Consider the following 16,821-nt stretch of genomic DNA (forward strand, 5'->3'; position numbering starts at 1 on the left):
AGTTGGAAGAAACTTTTACTTATATTACATATACACGTATACGCATACACACACACACACACACACACACACACACATATATATATATATATATATATATACATACACACACATATATGTATATATAGGTGTAAACTTGTATTACCCAATCTCATTTTTACAAATGTGGATGGGAAGCTTCTGTCAATAATAATAAATGATTTGTCCAAAGTCGTACCTTGACAACTGAATGTAGAATCCTATTTTCTCAATTTCTCATCCACCATGCCCTGTATTGTAGGGGTATCTCAGACTTGCATGAGAACCTAGGTCTTGGCTCAAAAGCATTATCAGTGATTGGGAGGTAGAGATGAAAAAGAGCTGAAGGGAATCAAGTCAGATCATGGGTGATGATCAAATGAGATAATTGAATGTGAAAGCCCTTTGCGGAGGGATAAAGAAATGGTTCTCTTGAACTATCCAGCTGCCCAATTGAAGCAACCACAGAATTCAGTTTACAAAATCTAAAAGGCTGGCATTTTAATTGTTCTTAGGGTATGTTGAGTTAGACTGAACTTTTGCTCACTGACTTTATTATTTTAATATGACTAATTGTTGAAAGGCATATATCCTCGAAGGCTTCTCCAAACTAATTGAATCCATTCCTTAGAGCTTTTTTCTTCTTCTAAGAATTCCTCGTTAACTTCATCATGCTGTAGTTGAACTGCTGGACATGGGTAAGGAGGTTATGGGGAAGGGTAAGAAATTTAGATTTGCCTTACTTTAAGAGATGCTGTTGTGCAAAATACAATTGAAGAATATTTATTTTCCTTATGAAAGGAGGCAGTGACTTATAATTACTGTGATACTCTCTCTTGAGATGGATTTTTAAGACAAGAAAACATGAAGCATTTTGCCAGAACTGCTGAATCAGTATTTTGCCTTCAACTGAACTGATACTGTCCCCAACACACTGTCTCCCTCAAGGCTCATGTCCTCTGGTAAGCCAGGGGCACTTCTCCAAAGCTCTATCTCAGATTAGAGCCCCTCTGACTTGTCAGTCTCTTGTCCAGACTCCCCAAGCTATACCTTTGCCAACTTCTATCTTCTATAAGTCTAGCTTCTTGGATCTCTCTGGTCTCAACATCTCCACCTGCTATACAGGTAAAACTTGAAGAAGGTACTTGAACAATATAATCAAAATTTCCCTTTCTGCAGCCATTGATAATTTGCCTGGATTCATTCTCCAGTTGACATAAAGCTAAAGGGAGGAGGGCTCCAGAGGGCAGAGTTAAAGGCATAGTAGAACTGACTGAGCTAGCCATGATGCTCAGTTTTCTTTTTCCACAGGAGATAAAATGGATCTTTCTAATTCTATAAAATCAAAAAGTTTTGCAGGAATGGGGAAACAACCTTTGTAGAAGATGACTTTGATAAAGGCAAGCTTTATATGGAGAATTGATACAAATACATAAGAATGTTAAGCTTATTGAGGGCAGGGACTATCTTTGTATTGCTTTTTATCCCCAGCACTTAGCACAGTGTCTGGCACACAGTAGGCACTTAATAAATGTTTATTGATTAATTGATTGACTGATACTCTCTCTTATATACTGTCTCCCTCAAGGCACCTGTCCTCTGGTAAGTCAGGCCAGGGTTTAGACCTCTACTCCAGTTGATGTTTTGACTCCTCTTCCAAGAGGTGATATGGTAGTCGTATGGGGAACATTTAATAATGCACTGAGTGAGGGACCCAGAAACTCCTGACATTTTGAATTCAAAAGTTGCTTCCAAGGCTGAAAATGTGCATCTCAGGGTCCATATTCAGTCTCTCATGCTCGGGAAAGAAACAGAAAGTCAGCTACTGCTTTGAGATCCAATCTCAAGGTCAGGTAGGCCTGCACATATGCTGAGTGCCAGGTATAAGCCCTTTGTAGTTTCTGCCAGAGTGGGTGGGGATACTTTCTTTTCACCACACTACAGGGTGTTCCTAAAGTCTGGATACATAGGCAATTGATGGCAATGTGGAGTTATTGCATCGAATTCACATGAATCTTGCAAAGTGCATCAGCCTTTGCATCACAAATGATGGAAATCATATTGAAGATGTTTTTTGTTAATATTCCAATTAAATAAAAATTTCATTTCTTGAAAATATGGATTTTTACCTATGTGGACAGACTTTAGGAACATTCTGTATGTTGCCTTCAAAGGACATATAAAAATCTCCAAAAGATAGAAAAATCATTAAAATTTTAAAAATTAGAAGCCAGGGGAATTGAGTTAACTAATTAATTAATTCCTGGCAGCAAGACACAGTGCTGGACCTGGAGTTGGAAGACCTGAATTCAAACCCTATCTCAGACACTGCCTCAGTTTCCCCTTTGGTGGATAATAATAGCACCTACCTCCCAGGGTTGTTATGAGGATCAAATAAAATAATACTTGTAAAGCCCTTTAAAAACTCTAAAACATTTTCCCAATTTAAAAGACAAGGTGAGCTCTAACAAAAAAGTCAGAATAGTTTTGTTTAAGTTATGTGTACATTGTGTTCTTCACTTCCATTTCCTTTCTCCAGGCTGGAATGATAAGGACAGAAGATGATGAGTATTTCATTGAACCTTTGGAAAAAGGTAAGCAGAAGGAAGAAGAAAAAGGAAGGATTCACGTGGTATATAAGAGATCATCAGTCAAGCATGTACCTTTTGACATGTCCAAAGACTTCCTATCCAGAGGTAGGTATCTTTGCTAGACTTTAATTTTTAAATGTAAAAGAGAGGTACTGAAACAAAAATTCTCCTGAGGTACAAGAATTTGGCTGTGTGCTTTAGAATAAGTAGAACTTCACAAGTAGAAGTAAATAAATTAATAGAGACATAATGTGCTGAGAGTTACTTTACTCTGGGTCATTGAATGAACTGCAGTATTCATATAAATAAGACATAGAAAAGCCCTCATAGCATATCAGCCAGCCATTATCAGAGGAAGGCCTGGTTTCAAATCCTGCCTCAGACAATTACTACCTATATGACTTTGCTGGGGTAGGTCATTTAACCTGGGCCTCAGTTTCTTCATTTGTAAAATGACCTCCAAGATACCTTTTAGCTCTAAAGCTAGAATAGCATGCATATTTTGATGGCTAGATAGCTCATTACTTACCTTTAAAAGTCAAGGCAAAACTCTTTTTAGCCCAAAATATGAAAATATTTGTGCTTTTCAGTTACCCTTATAGAAATAAATACTTTTTATCTTTCAAAAAGTCTTTATAACATGTTATTTCTGTGATAGAAATACATCTTAACATAGCATAGAGTTGAGTTATCACAACTCTAGAACTACTAGAAACTGATAGAGTTATCAGTTTTTAGTACAGAATTCCTCAACTTTTTATGGATGTTGGGTGAGCCAAAGAACTGAGCAACAGTTATCTAACAGAGTTAGATAAGAGAAATTCTGATTTTTTGTAGGTGGTTTCCCCCCATCTTCATTCTAGTAAAGTCTGAAAATAGTCATTAAGGTTAAGGGGTTATTCTTTTGAAAAATTATGCCATTTGGTTTTTCTTATAAATATGGGATATGTAAATGGGAAGTGAGTATCTCAGTTTCCAAATATATCTGCTTATGCTTCAAAAAAATCTGCACCTAATTATCATTGTGAAGCTTTCTAATTTAAGATTTAAAGATTAGAGAGTCTTTTTTTCTAGGTCTGTTATTACAATTCCACTCCAGAGCTTAGTAGGTACATCTTTAACAATATTATGCATTTCAGTTAAAGTTTTTAATGTATTTTATTGATTATAGTTATAATTAATATTTAATCCTGAAAGCTGAGACAGACGTACAATATTTTCAAATATTATTGAGGAAAGGAATTGCTTTACAGGTTTATTAGAGTTCCTTGAAGTAGCTGAGAAGTTGTATTTTATTAGTCTAATGCCTGTATCTATGCAGTAATTTTCTCTTTTTGAAAGGTTTTGATGCAATTTTACTTTTAGGTGACAAAATCTTCACCTCTGCCATAGTAGATATAAGAAATATTTACTTTTTGTTAAAATTGAACACGTTTAAGGTTTTTGTATTAACATTTCATTAGTTATATTGGTCTATAATTCTCTTTTTCTGCTTTATCCTTTCCTAGTTTAGATGTTATGCAAGACACGATATAATGGTCAGGACTGACTCAAGCCTATTCTCTAGTAGTTTAATTTCAGTGTTAAAACAAAATGGCACAGAAGGAATATTTAGCAAGGATACTATTAGCACTTTTCTATTCAGAAAAGTGTCTGGTTAGCAGGGAGGAGTGTAATGTCTCCCGTGGTTTTAGGACATCCACCAACTCTGAAGGGCTCTGACTACACATGGGTATTTTTATGCACTTAGGTAACCAGGAAGTTGCATCAGTGGAGGCAAGACTTGAGCCCTAGCCCCCTGGACCAATCATGTCCCAAGGACAGTGTTTTTACCTTTCAAGGGGGAAAAACCAAACCAAATAAAAACTAACCTAATTTACCTGGTGGTAGGAACCATGGTGGATAGTAATCCTATCACACATGGTGGGGATCCAGCTTCTGGAGGGGCTAATAGCTCAATTGTTGTGTACTTTTAATGACCATTCTGACCTCCTGAAGCTCACAAGGTTGTAATCTGATCTGTTCCGTTTTTGCCACTCCATATAAGATCAGGAAGGAATAAACACACCAGAAACAAAAGAAACAGTGGCAATATCCTGTGTTACTGTCACCTAATACCTAGATGGGAAGATAAGGCAGAAGCAACCAGAGGCTTACAATAGTTCTTACTTTCCTTGCCACCAGGGACCCAACACTGAAGGTGCCCTCCTCCCTTGCCTGATTTTCCTTTGTCCCCTCACCCAGCTGGGGCATCCAAAACCCATCTGGATTTTTCAACTGCACATTTGACTTGGGTAAGATGGAAGTCACCAACTCTATTCTTTCTGTTTAGATAGAGGAAACAAGCCTTACCATTTGCCAACTTCCACTGCCTCTTAAGACCTCCAGGCCTTTCCTGCAGACCCCTAGGAATGTCATCTGTTCTATTTATGTGATCTAAAGATCCCAAACCTTGTCATATCCCTTGCTTCTGAATCCTATGGATTTTTAGGTCTTTCCATCAGTCCTAAAGCTTAACCTTTGATGTATTGCCTCTACCAATTAGAAGATGAATTTCTTGAGAACAGGGACTGCTTTACTTTTTCTATTTGTATCCCTAGTACTTGGTACATATTGAGTGTTAATAGATGATTTTTTATTCATTAAGTTCACTTTTGAATGACATTTCTTTTTCTGGCTCTTCTTTGGGGGTTTTGTTGACAATGTACAGAAAGGTTAACAATATGCATATATTTTTATATCCTGTTACTCACTGAAGTTATTCACTTTTCAACTATCTCTATGTCTCTCTAAATAAACCATCATGTTATCTGCAAAAGCAATAATTTTGTTTCTACTTTGCCTATGCCAGAGGTTCTCAAAATTTCTCGGTCTGTGGTGTCCTTAGTAATATTTTCATGGCACCTCTAGGCCAAAAGAAATACCCAATAGTTCTGTTTATTAAGTAGTTATATCTAAACAACTTAATAAGTAGTTATGTTCTAACAACTTAGTAGCTGTTTTTTTAAAACACACACGTAAATTGAAACAAAAAATAATATTTTTATTTATTTTTAGATAAACACAGTTGTTTACTAATGAGGTATATGTGCCTGTTGGGTGCTGTATAATTTCTCAAACCTTGGAATCATATTGGAAACCACTATCCTTTTTCCTATTTCACATTGGCTTTCTTGAATTACTTGCTTTATATCATAGCAACTGCTGAAAATCCAGTCTCACAAAGACATGGTGCAGCAAATGGAATTAGTATTAGCTGAATTTTAGCACTTATCAGTGGGTATTCATCTGATAAGGTGAAAAGTTTGAAAACCACAAGCCTATGGGCATTCCATAAATTTCTTTTCTAGTGGTGACAGTGAGCATTCTTGCTTTGCCTGTGATTTTATTGGTAAGGATTCTAGCCTTACCAATCATAGAAATGCTATCTTCTGGCTTTAGATAGATATTCTTACCATATTAAGGAAAGGTCCATTTATTTCTATGCTTTTTAATGTTTATAACATAAATGAATATTGTATTTTGTCAAAAGTTTTTTCTGCATTTATTGATATATTTATGTGATTTTTAGTCATTAAAATGTTCTTATGTTTATAACTTTGCTAATATAGAACCAACACTTCATTTCTGGTATAGATATCACCTGGTCATGGTGTATAATATTTTAAATATATCATTGTAGCCTCTTTGCTAAAAATTTTATTCAATGAACAAAACCACTACTCCAGCCCCATTCATGCCCTTGTATAGTTAAAAGAATGAAAACAATATTTCATTTCTAAGTCTTTTATTGCTAACTGAAAGTATTTAATTTTCTATTGTTTTGCTCACTTGTATACAGACTCTCTTCCTCACCCCTCAGTTCTTTTAAAGGAATGATTACAATTCTTATATTAAAAATATACTTATTCTTTTATATTTTTAGGGTTTTTTGGTTTCAAAGTACTTGTCCGTTTAGATGAATCATTCCTTTCTCCTACAAATCAGCTTTTATCTGGCTTAATTGATCACTGAGTTAATTTTTATATTGTATTCTTGCTGAAAATAAGCTTATAGTCAATCTTTTTCCTTTAGAAGACCCAGTACTATTAAGTCTTTCCCCCAAAACTTTGGCCTGTTTCCTGTTATTTATGCCCTCCAGCACTAAATGTTGGACAAGATCTGTTTATGGAAGATGATGAGAGTGACCATTGGAGACAATGCTCCAGGGAGATTCTGAATGGCTATTCCACAAATGATTTTCTTCATTCCTTAAATTAGCCCCTAGAGTCCTGGTCATGAAGGGGTCTTGAGTAGCTACTCTGAAAGCGAGTCCACTGCTGAAAAGGATGCTCTGGGAAGTATTTGTTTTCAGTTCAGTCCTTCACCTTTCTTTCATTCCTACTGTCTCCTTGTTTCTTCTTGTGCTACATTAAATCATTGTAAGCAATACTTCATTTTTAGACTCTTTTCTTCTACCTTCTTGTTACCAGGCTCTATGCTTCTCCATTGCACCCCCTTTTCTTTTCAGGCTCAGGCTTAGTCTGGATCATAGGTCTCAACTCAACCTTGTAGTGAAGTTCCCCCTGGGATACTGCCAAGACATGGCCAGAGAATGGGTATGAAAAGTGGAATGTTTAAAATTGTCCCAGTCAGTGGGGTTGTGGGGCTCCCTTAGGCCAGTGCCAATTCTTTGGGAAAATGAGGTTACTTGGTGTTGCAGTAAATAGAGCACTGGACCTTGAGTCAGGTAGATACGGATTCAAATCTGGCCTTAGATTAGACTCAGTAGCCGAAATATAGTAAATGCCTCTCTCTCACTCCCTCACATTTGAAACCCTTCAAAATCTATGTTCTATTTACCTGTATTACACATTCCTCTCCCTTACACACTATACACTCCAGTGAAACTGGAATACCGACTGTTATTGTCCCATAGATGAAATTCCACTTTCTACATTTCTACAGTCAGTACCTGCCTTGAACTCTTTCCTTCTATACCCATATCCCTGGCTCCCTTTGTAGTTGATAGTAGTTGTAATTGATCTCAAGGGGAACCTCTTTCAAGATGCCTTTCCTGATCCCACCTCTTGTCAGGGCCCACTCCCACTCTCCAGAAATCATTTTGCATTTACTTGTAAATATCTTGTATTTACTTCTCTTTGGATCTGTGGTGCACCCCAATGGTGCTTAAACTTTTTTAAAGGCAACTTGATTCTTTGAATCCCCAGAGCCTGGGACATAGTAGGTGCTTACTAAATGTTCATTGATTGACTAAATTCTAGCATACCATCAGTTTTTCCTCTCTGGTACTCATGTATTAAAAATATTTGACAGTTCAACACATGAAATGTTGAGGTATACAAATTTTGTTTAGGGTAATTTTTTTTCATTTTTTTTTAGAAATCAGATTCTTAGAAACAATTAGAGTTATCCTAGGGGCTACTCTTCCCACCCTATTAGGTAATAAGTTACATCACCCAATGTAGAAAACTCAGCAACAACAAGAAGAAGAAAACTGAAAGAATCGGTCATAAGACCTCATCAAGTTGTCCCTCATAGAACACTGACAAATGTTTCTGCTCCATTTCCCACCCCCACCCTTCTGTGCCCACACTACTGGTGGGGGGAGCATACAGATCCCACAGCAGTAGAAATCTGAAGCAATATCTTTCACAGTTAACCCCTAGACAGTCTTTCAAGGGCTCCTGCTCCCAAGTTGGGAGGTGCTTCCTTCATTGTGGGCCCTCTCATTACTGGCTTTTCTCCTTTATTATTATAATAACTAGTAATAACAACTGGCATTTATATAGTACTTTAAGGTTTGCAAAGGATTATACAAATAACAGCTCACTTGATCCTCACAACAACCCTGGGAGGTGGATGTCGTACAGCCAGTAGTAAGTGTCAGAGGAAGAATTTGAAATCAGATCCTTTTAAAAGTAGTATTTTAATTTTTTACAATTACATGTAAAGACAAAAAAATGGGTTCTAAGTTTCCTCCTCCCTTGCCTCCCATTCCACCTCCCTAAAAAGGTAAGAATTTTAAATAGGTTATATATGTGCAATTATGTGAAACGTGTTTCCGTATTAGTCGTGTTGTGCAAGAAACAAAAAAAAACATAAAAAGCATAAAGAAAGTAAAAATAGAATACTTCATTTTATCTACATTCAGACTCCATTCCGTTGCTGTATGCAATGTTCTCCTGGTTCTGCTCATTTCACTCAACATCAGTTTATTTAAGTCTTTCCAGGATTTTTTTTTTCTGAAATCAGTTCATAGTTTTCCAAATATAGGACTTAGCTCTTCCTGTTTACAGAAAGAAGCCTTTTTGCCTCATTCAGGATATATGTTTCTTATCAGTTTTTCTCATTTTCAAGATCTATATCATGTGGGAATTAAGTGTTCTATTTAGAGGTGAAACTTGGCAGTTTTGGAAACTGCATCTGTGAAAAGCCATTCTTATCTGTCTGTAGGGGTAGGATTACGGTAGAATTTTTGGATAGGCATCTTATCTTTAAGCTCATGGCAGACAGTAGGAAAACTTGGTGGAAACCACGTCAATCTTAGGAATTTAGTCAGTGATGAATAAGAAACCACTGGAGATGGTTGACTTCATTTTTCTAACAAAAACTAAACAAATAATAACAAGCACAAATGTATACATAGGCTATACAAGAAATTTATCAGTACAGTGCTTACTAAGGATTTTATATACTTTCAGAAACTTCAATTTAAACATGTCTCTAAGCCAAAGAACCGTCAGTTTGTTTTCCTAATGCTTTGGGCTTAGACTAATTTAACAGAAAGCAAAGAAAGATCTCTTTAACAAAACAAACAAGCACAGAGATTAATTTTCTTGCCATAGGTAGTAATTGGGAGGGACATGATTCACTATTACTAAGCAAATATGAGGAAAAGAAAAAAAAAGTAATTTTAACCAAAATAAAAATTTATATACATATATACATGCACACACACACATATATACATATGTGTATATATTAACAGTTCACTAACACCTTTGGGAAAGTAAGATTTTTTTGGGAAACATATAAATATATGTCAGTGAAATATTTATCATATATTATACACACATACACACATGCATATATATGAACTGAATTACTGTCTATATTTGTTTAACTATCTTGTACCTACTCTTTTTTTAAACAAAAGTAGTTTTAGAATGAAATGTTTACAAAGATTATTAATAAACTTGAGTAATTTGTGTCAACATTTAAGCCACATCATTAAAGTTTCTGTTGAATTGCATAATAACTACTGTATTTTAAAGCTATGTTGAAATTTAACATTAATCATATTTCAAAATATTAAAGTTAGGTCTTGATTAGTGTAAATAATGTATCTTGTGAAGTAGTCCTATTATTCAAATTTGTACTGTGTATTTTCATTGCACCAGAACCACTTATGATATTTTACATAATTGTAATTTCAAATAGTGCGAATTCAAATACATGCTGCGATTGCAACTCGGTCCTAATTAGTGTGAATAATGAATCCCCTGAAGTGATAGGATTAATCTGAGTTTTCACTGTATATTTCCATTGGACTGGAACCAATGGGCATATTTACATAATTATAACTTAGAATAGTGTAAAGTCAAATACATGCCACTACTTCGGGGAAGTCTTTATTTGTACTAATCTGGACTGAGCTATAATAGAAAAGATTATTTGTCTTTTTTAACTTAGAAGTTGATTTAGTGTATCCTTTTGCTCAGTATATCTACTAGAGATTATAAAAGGTAGTCCTTGATTTTATGGTTTAAAGAAACAGTGGTCGAAATCATTTCTTAAGGGAAAGCTTTATAGAATTTTGTAACAAATGAAATGGTAACATTCAGATATAAAGTGACCAAATTCCATACAATAGCTATAACTAGAAGATAATTCAAAATGTTTCCCATAATTTACACTCATTTAATGAATTACTAAATTCAAAATCAACCATGAGGCAATTTTATGGAAACAGAGCTGCTCCTCAGAATCTCAACTGAAGATAGGTTTATTTTTAAATTAACATTTACTTTATTTCCTTTCTGGAATCTTAATTATTGCTGAATGACTTTAAAGCTGAATAGACTTAGTTATGGCACATGGAAAAATAAATTAATTTATGACACGGCTCATCTATTTTGGTGGGTATTTTATGAGCAGGACTGGATGTAGACTTAGTTGTGACATAAACAAGTTTGTTTTCTGGGTCTTTGCATACCCTCCACCCTTTTTGTCAATTTTGTTGCCTTTATTATATTGTTGTCCTACCAGCTATTAGGAGACTCGGCATTTTTGTATTTATTGATTGAATGAATGATTTGGGACTTCTGAACAGTGGTTCAGATCTGAGCCCATCTTATCTATTTTATGCCAATCCTGTGCATGCCGTCCCTAAAGTTCACCTCAGAAGGTCTACTCAGAAGGATTTCCCTCTTTTTCTCATTTTTTGCAAGGATATCAGTGGAACAATCTAGGTGTCTACCTGCCATTCCTACCTCCTGCACATGGCCAGTTCATTTACTCTTCCTATCACTAAATTCCTTGATAACATCCTTTATTTCTGTCCTTCAGAATTCCTTGTTAGTTATATGTTGTAACCTACTGAATTAAAAAAAAATAGTAAGCACTTTCTGTGTGCTATTATGCACTGAGAAATAGTCCCTGCTCTCAAGGAGATCACACTTAAAATTTTTATTTTCTTTATTCTAAATGTAATGAACATCAAGAAAATAAAAGGAACATTTCCATATTGAAAATAGAATAGAAAAAGAGAATTTCATGTCAAAATATTAATCTCTATTATGTACAGTTTGCTTGGATGAGTTCGTATTCTAATTGGGGGAGACATTACATGTAGGAAGGTTCTTTGTTGGAGCAGATGGAAAGACCCAGGGGTCTTCAGGGTACAGTATCAAGACAGATGAAAATGCCCAGGGTTCTGCATGGCTCAGTGAAAAGGGAGATGATAAGTCCTAGTGAGGTCTCCATCTTACTGGAGAGATTTTAGTTGGTAATTCCCTCTTCAGCAAAGGGGTATGAGTCCATACCACAGCCAGAGTTCAGGAGTGGTGTTAGGAGTAGGCCTAATTCAGGCCAGTCCCCTGGTTTGGTATTGGAATGAAATGAGAAAGTCATCCCTTAGTTAACAAAATAAAGTTTATTTCACCTTGATGTAGAAAGGATATTCAATAAAGATACTTGTTCACTGTGCTTGAGTAGATGAGTCCCACCTTGGCAATGCATATGGTGAGCAGAGCAATGTTTGGTAACTTGCAAGGTCTTGGGGCATCTGCCAAGTCAGGAAGGCTATGACTATACCTGGGTAGAGAGAGAATTTGCATAACTGGCACTTAGTTGAAAGATCAGCTCTAGGACAGAGGTCTTTAACTGCTTCCCCTCTTTTTTGTCAGGGACCCTGTTGGCACTTTGGTGAAGTTAATGGACATCTTAGAATAATATTTAGTTGCTTACATTCGTAATTAATAATAATGTTAAATTTTAGAGGTCAGCAAAAATAAATATTTTTTTACATTTATTAATCGATTGCAGGTTAAGTACCTTTGGGTAATGGTTCTCAAACTTTTGGGACTCAGGATCCTTCGATACTCATAAAAGTTATTGAGGATCCCCCAAAGAGCTTTTGCTTATATGGTTTATACTGATTAATATTCACCATATTAGAGATGAAAATATCTCAGTATTATTATTAAAAGTTTGGACCAAACTTTGTGAATAATCTCTTGAGGAGACCCAACTCTTTCACATTTCACATATCCAGATGCATGCATATTTGTTCTCTTGCTGCACTTTTGTATCAATTGATACTTCTATTATTTCAACACTAGTGAATGATCAAAGAAAAAATTCTTAGGAGCCACTTCTGAGGTTGAGGCCAGTGCTGTCTTGATGTTCATGGTCTCATTACTTGCCACTATTGTCATGTATATGTTTCTATACAGGTTGCATGGATAATCAAAGTGTGTAGATACTGAGTACAAGTATTTTTTTCTTTAGTATCTTGTTATTATTTTGAATAGACTGGAATTGGTTCCAATAAGTTCTCTGTTTCTCACACGAGAGCCATGTTGAGCAACTTCTTGACACCAATTAATTCTTTAGGAATCTTATCTTTCTCTGATGGAACTTGGGTTTGAGTGGGTCCATCAAGGCCCAGTGCTTTCATAGATAAATTATCATAAAGATAATTTCCTCAAGATGTCTCCAAAAGAATGATTGGGTTATGATGGTAACTTGAGTGTGACTGTCCAGGACAGCAGTGCATCTGACATTCTCACTCTTCACCATCAACTTTATTTCAGGATCATGGAACCACAGAATTTGAGAATTAGCTGGGATCTCATCAGAATCTAGTCTAAGTCAAACACAGATATGCCTACCATGATATTTATGATAATTTCCTCTGCACCCAGATGGAATGAACTCATAAGGCCTTGATGATGAGATTGTACTTAAAACATTTTTCAGGATTTGAAGTGACCTTCTTTTCTATCCCTATCTCCATGTTCCAGTGTAGATTCAGCAGCTTTCAGCTACAGCAGGATCAAGTCCATCTTCTCTTGGCAACTGAATCTAACTCTTATATAATTATATTATTCAAAATTTTAACAAAAGGTTGTCGTCCATCTATGACTGTGTTTTGCTGATGCTACTCTTATATCCAGCCTCCACGGCCTTATATCCTTCTTGTGGGATTGTGATTTTTGTGTCTTCATCATGGCAGCCTTCTTTGGCTTCTATAGCTTGTATGTGAAAGGTTGTTTCCAAACTGGTTGAGGTTGGAGCTTCCCAGTAGGAAATCCGGGCAATTGTATCCTACATATCATATTCATCAATGAAATGAAATATGATAAAATCAATTGTGACTGGAGAGCATTAAATGTTCCTTGCACCTCCTGGACGTAGCTCATATTTCTGTTCACTTACTGCAATATGACCATATCCACATCCTCAGTGGTTATAGCTCTTCTGTGAGTCAATCTCTTTAACCTGGCAACTACCTGAGTCACAAACTCATTTGTCTTTTTTTCTTTACACTGAACAGTTAAGTGAATAACTATGTCAAATACTTCCCATGGACTTTCACTATTTCTAAATTAACTCTTTAAACTGATAATTGCCATGAGACGTCAGACATTATGGCTTGTAGACTTAGTACAAATATTGAAACTACTCACCTAAACTTTCCATCAACATATTTCTCTTTCCTCAGCAAACCAATCCTGTAGTGTTTCTTACGCATGAGTGATCCAAGTTTCCCATAAGTGTCCTCCAGGACAACTTGCTTTCTTTCATGAGAAGATTCTTAATTTGGTCCTATAACGGACTTCTCTTAGAATATCCCTAACCTTGGACTTACCCCGGTGATGTTTGTCTGTCTGACCTGAAAGCTGGCCTTCACTTCATCCAAGGGTGTGGCCTCAGTTACTGACATAGGGAATATAGTCTCTCCCTCAGCCACAAATAAGATGTCTATTTCTGACAGAAAAACTAGCCTCAGTCTCATTCACCTAGAGTTTTCTATTTCTAGTTTGCACCATAATTTATTTGCTGAGGTTCTCCCTTTGCTCCTTAAGGCTACAAATACTTCTTCATCCTCAGATGGGGAGCAGGTGGGGGGGGGGACCAAAACTTGTTGATTTAGGTTCAGAAGGGAATAGTCGCAGGTAAAACAAACTTCGGTTTTAGAGGCAGAGTTGTGTAGGGTAGGTTAAGAGCAAAGAAAGAAAAGGTAAGGACAAGTAAGTAAGGTTTGCATGAGGGGAAGGAAAGAGAGGCAGCTGAGTGGAAGCAGGGAGGTTCAGTTATGGATAGTGATAGTCATATGCCATTTTCACCACCCTACTTTTGCTATAGAGGAAAAAAAAGTGAAAGAGGGTATGATGGAGGAAAATACATGATTAAGAATCATAGTTGTGAATGGGAATTTTTAAAAAAATCACCAATGAAAGGAAGTAATGCAGGATATATTAGGGAAAAAAAGAATCTAATGATTGTTTACCAGAAGCCCATTTGAAAGAAACACTTAGAGTTAAAATAAGAGCCTGGAGCAGCATGAAGAGGGTAGTAATCATGCTCTCAGACCTAGCTCTAAATCAGTAATAATAAGAGAAATGCAAATGAAAACAACTCTAAGGTCCTACTCTTTGGCTTGCCGAAGACTCCCCCTCCCCTCCGCCAAAAAAGAAAAAGACAATGGTGGAGGGACTGTGGAAGAAGAGGCACATTATAAACTGGTTTAGCCATTCTGGAAAGCAATTTTGAACCATATCCAAAAAGTCACTTAATTGTGATTTTTGACCCAGAGATAACAATACTAGGTTCATATCTAAAGAGATACAAGAAAGAGGGCAAGGACCCATTTGTAAAAAAAAATAGCAGTTTTATATAGAGTAGAGTGAGAAAATTCTGAAAATTAATTTATTCAGTGTTACAATTTTCAATTTATTCCATAACTACAATACACAAGATACAATACAGACAAACAACTTTGAAAGATTCAAGAACTGAGATCACCCATAACTTCAAATGACTAATGATGAAGCAAGAAACTCTTGACAGAAATGTGATGGACTAAGATACCAAATAAGACACATTTTCTGACTGGACCAATGTATGGATTTATCTTATTTGACTATCTGTTGTAATAGAGCATTCTGAAAAGCAAAACTTGTGTGTGGGAAGCAGGCTTAGGGATAATCATGCCCCTCCCCCTAAAATAAAAAGAAGACAGAAAAGAGGTTCATTAAAGTATTTTTTATTCACAAAAGAGAGCAGAAGGAAGTTCAGAGGGAGATACGGATGAGCAAGACAACTTTGAACTGTATTGAATTTATTATATGCTTACAAAAAACAAGCTGTACATAATAGATTTTTGGCTTCACATAACAGTTCTCCTTTTTTGGTTCTTTATATGTGGAAGTGTTTATATTTTTTGTCAAATTCAAATGTACAAAAAATAAAAGTATTAAATACAAATACTTAGTGCTTAATCAAAGAAAATAGTATGTAATTAATAGCAAGTCAAGACCACATTCATTTACCAACAGTTGGTCTATAACTACTTAAATGTAATCAATTCAATATGAGTTAGACATGCATATGCTGTCAATTAGAGTTACTACATTATTAACAGTATTGAATAGTGGACTTTTGTATTTATATTTGTCATATTACTATAACAGATTGATTATGATAGAGGAAAATGCTTATGGGGATGCAAACAAACACAAAATGAAAAATAATTGAAATAGGATTTTAAAGATATCAGGTTGTAAAACTTCAGTGAACCAGAAACAAGAAAGTATTCCCATAAACATGTATAAAATTATAAAGTCAAAAGGAAAATGAAGTTTAAATTAGAAAATTAAAAAACATAAACTAAATTTTGCTTGAATCCTAAATAATCATAAGGAAATAAAAATCTCCACTCCCCCTCCTTCCCCCCCCCCCCCCAAGGAAGTATTACTGAAACAACCTTGGAAAAACAAAGGAACAAGTCTTAAAAAAAGACATATTTTCATAAGAAGCTCCCATTTATAACCACTAGGTGGCACTGATCAGCAAGGTAAACTGTCAATCAAACCATAGCTTGAGGGGGCTGTCTACAGGGGATGGAAGGCTGGGGAAGAACTCATTCCCTGTCTTTACTTCTCAGAAGCATGGCTTTCTATCTCAGTAACTTACTCACTATTTCTTCTGGTGGGTTTGGCTTCCTTTTCAAGTCTAGTATGCCACTGTCTTCTAGAGAAAAAATGAAAACAGATGCCTTCTTTCATTCACTAATTCACCATCCTGGTTTTACTAGCTTGTGTTTACCATGAGGACCTGGACCTAAGGATCATTCGCTCTTTCTCCATATCTCTGTCTCCTAGTAGAGAGGGAGAAGAAAAGAGGGTCAAGGACCTTTTGGGACCCCCACAGTTAGCAGGTGTGACCTAGATGAGGATCCTTCAGAAGAGAGTGAGCTGGAGTTTTCAAATAGGTAGGAGAAGAACCAAGGTGGAGTAGTGTCACTAAAACTTAGAGAGAAGAGAATATAAAAAAGAAGATGGTGATTGACAGTGTCAAAGGTTACAGAGAAGTCAAAAAGGACTGAGAAAAGGTTATAAGATTTGGCAACTCAGAGAAGATTGGTTTTGGTTGAATGATGTGGTCAGAATCCAGATTGTAGAGAGTTAAGAAGAGAATAAGT

The 16,821-nt window shown here is 35.9% G+C and overlaps 1 protein-coding gene across 1 annotated transcript in view; it reads left to right on the forward strand.

Moving 5' to 3' along the window:
• ADAMTS3 (ADAM metallopeptidase with thrombospondin type 1 motif 3) overlaps window positions 1-16,821 on the forward strand; it is a 269,433-nt gene that overhangs the window by 96,056 nt on the left and 156,556 nt on the right. The window contains exon 4 of the mRNA XM_036763494.1: window positions 2,558-2,714. Coding sequence (XP_036619389.1) covers window positions 2,558-2,714 — 157 coding nt within the window. The remainder of the gene's footprint in view (window positions 1-2,557; window positions 2,715-16,821) is intronic.

Source organism: Trichosurus vulpecula, chromosome 6, assembly GCF_011100635.1.
Source record: "Trichosurus vulpecula isolate mTriVul1 chromosome 6, mTriVul1.pri, whole genome shotgun sequence".
Taxonomy (NCBI): Eukaryota; Metazoa; Chordata; class Mammalia; order Diprotodontia; family Phalangeridae; genus Trichosurus; species Trichosurus vulpecula.